This window comes from Laccaria bicolor, genomic scaffold, assembly GCF_000143565.1.
Source record: "Laccaria bicolor S238N-H82 LACBIscaffold_248 genomic scaffold, whole genome shotgun sequence".
Lineage (NCBI taxonomy): Eukaryota > Fungi > Basidiomycota > Agaricomycetes > Agaricales > Hydnangiaceae > Laccaria > Laccaria bicolor.
In genome coordinates this window covers 2277-3592 of record NW_001890104.1, presented here as the reverse complement: position 1 = coordinate 3592, position 1316 = coordinate 2277, and the positions used below count along the sequence as shown (strand labels likewise).

Genomic DNA, 1316 nt, shown 5'->3' with positions numbered 1-1316 from the left:
AAGATGCAGCTACAGGAGGAAATAGAAAACGACGTACACTCGATCTCCTTTTACAAAAGTGGTGACGCCTTCCCCAACCTCCTCAACGTCTCCTGCAAGGTCCAACCCCAGGACAGCGGGGAACTCCTCAATAAAGAGCCCGTATTTGTGGATCTTCCAATCAGCTGGGTTGAGCGAGGTGGAGCGGATTTTAACCAGAAGCTCTCCGGGACCTGGCTTGGGAATGGACTTGGATCCAACGACGAAGTCGGCAAACTTTGCAGGGACTAAAAGAGCTTTCTGTTGTGTGGCCATAGCTTATTGCTAGGGTGTGGATGCGTGAGCTTCAGAAACAATGATGTAGGAAGGTAAGGAGTTTACGATGTTTTGAGGCTACTTATGTTTCCCCTTGGTTTCCCCATCATTCATCGAATTGCACCATCTTGATGGGGAAGTTGGTAAGCTACTGGCGCTGGCTTAGGAAGCAACTTTGTAATCGGAAGGTGTCAGTTGAACTGAGGTAAAAGCTCAGTTGTGAATGACGTTACCGAAGAACACAAAAGAGCATCGCATAGGGCCACCAATAGTTGGAGGTGATTCTTTTTGTGAAATATTCGTCACTCGACGGGTACAGTCATTCACCGGTCAATGAGGCACCCAAATAAAGAATGGTGTCAGAAATTTTAAATACAAGGGATATGGACATTATAAACTGAGAGAAGTGTGCGCATACATCGTACCCTATGTAATATCTAGTTACAAACTCAAATTCACGTTGTTGAATAATATATCGCATGCTATCTGTGCTGCAAACGAAGATCAGTGCAAAACCAGTCAATGAGGCAGATGTCACGCTGTCCCAATTTGGGCATTTTGCTTAGTCACTTCAGTTTCCCATCGCTTCATCAGACGTCTGTGGCACGTGTGACAGAATGTGACCTTCTCCCTTTCAAGTGTGATTTGGTCCATTCAGTGGTTTTTGGTTCACTGGAGCATCAGCTCAGCTCAAAACTCTTGTAATTGAATATTTATGGTATGCCTTGAGATATTATCAAACAAAAATGGCTCTTTTCCGAAATCTAAGGCCAAGATCACTCAGATAATATTCAGTTTTATGGTGAATGAGCACTTATCTGCAGATATCAAGAGATCAAAACATGCTACACCTTAGAAACTTGGGATTACTATAAAGACTATATATGCGCACACAACGGAGAAAGAATTAAATAAATAGCTTGAGAACTGACCCCAGAAAAGTGTTTTGACTCATTGACTAGTGTGACTCAGTGACCGGTGAATGACTGTATATCCTCAGTCTTCACTCGTTTCCGTGGACG

The 1316-nt window shown here is 43.5% G+C and overlaps 1 protein-coding gene across 1 annotated transcript; it reads right to left on the bottom strand.

The window, feature by feature from the left end:
• Positions 1-9: 9 nt before the first annotated feature.
• On the bottom strand, positions 10-294 carry LACBIDRAFT_303415 (uncharacterized protein; the record flags this gene model as incomplete). The annotated part of the gene is made up of 1 exon (XM_001890959.1): positions 10-294. One exon carries the CDS (start codon positions 292-294, stop codon positions 10-12), a length of 285 nt encoding a protein of 94 aa, XP_001890994.1.
• Between the last annotated feature and the right edge of the window lie 1022 nt (positions 295-1316).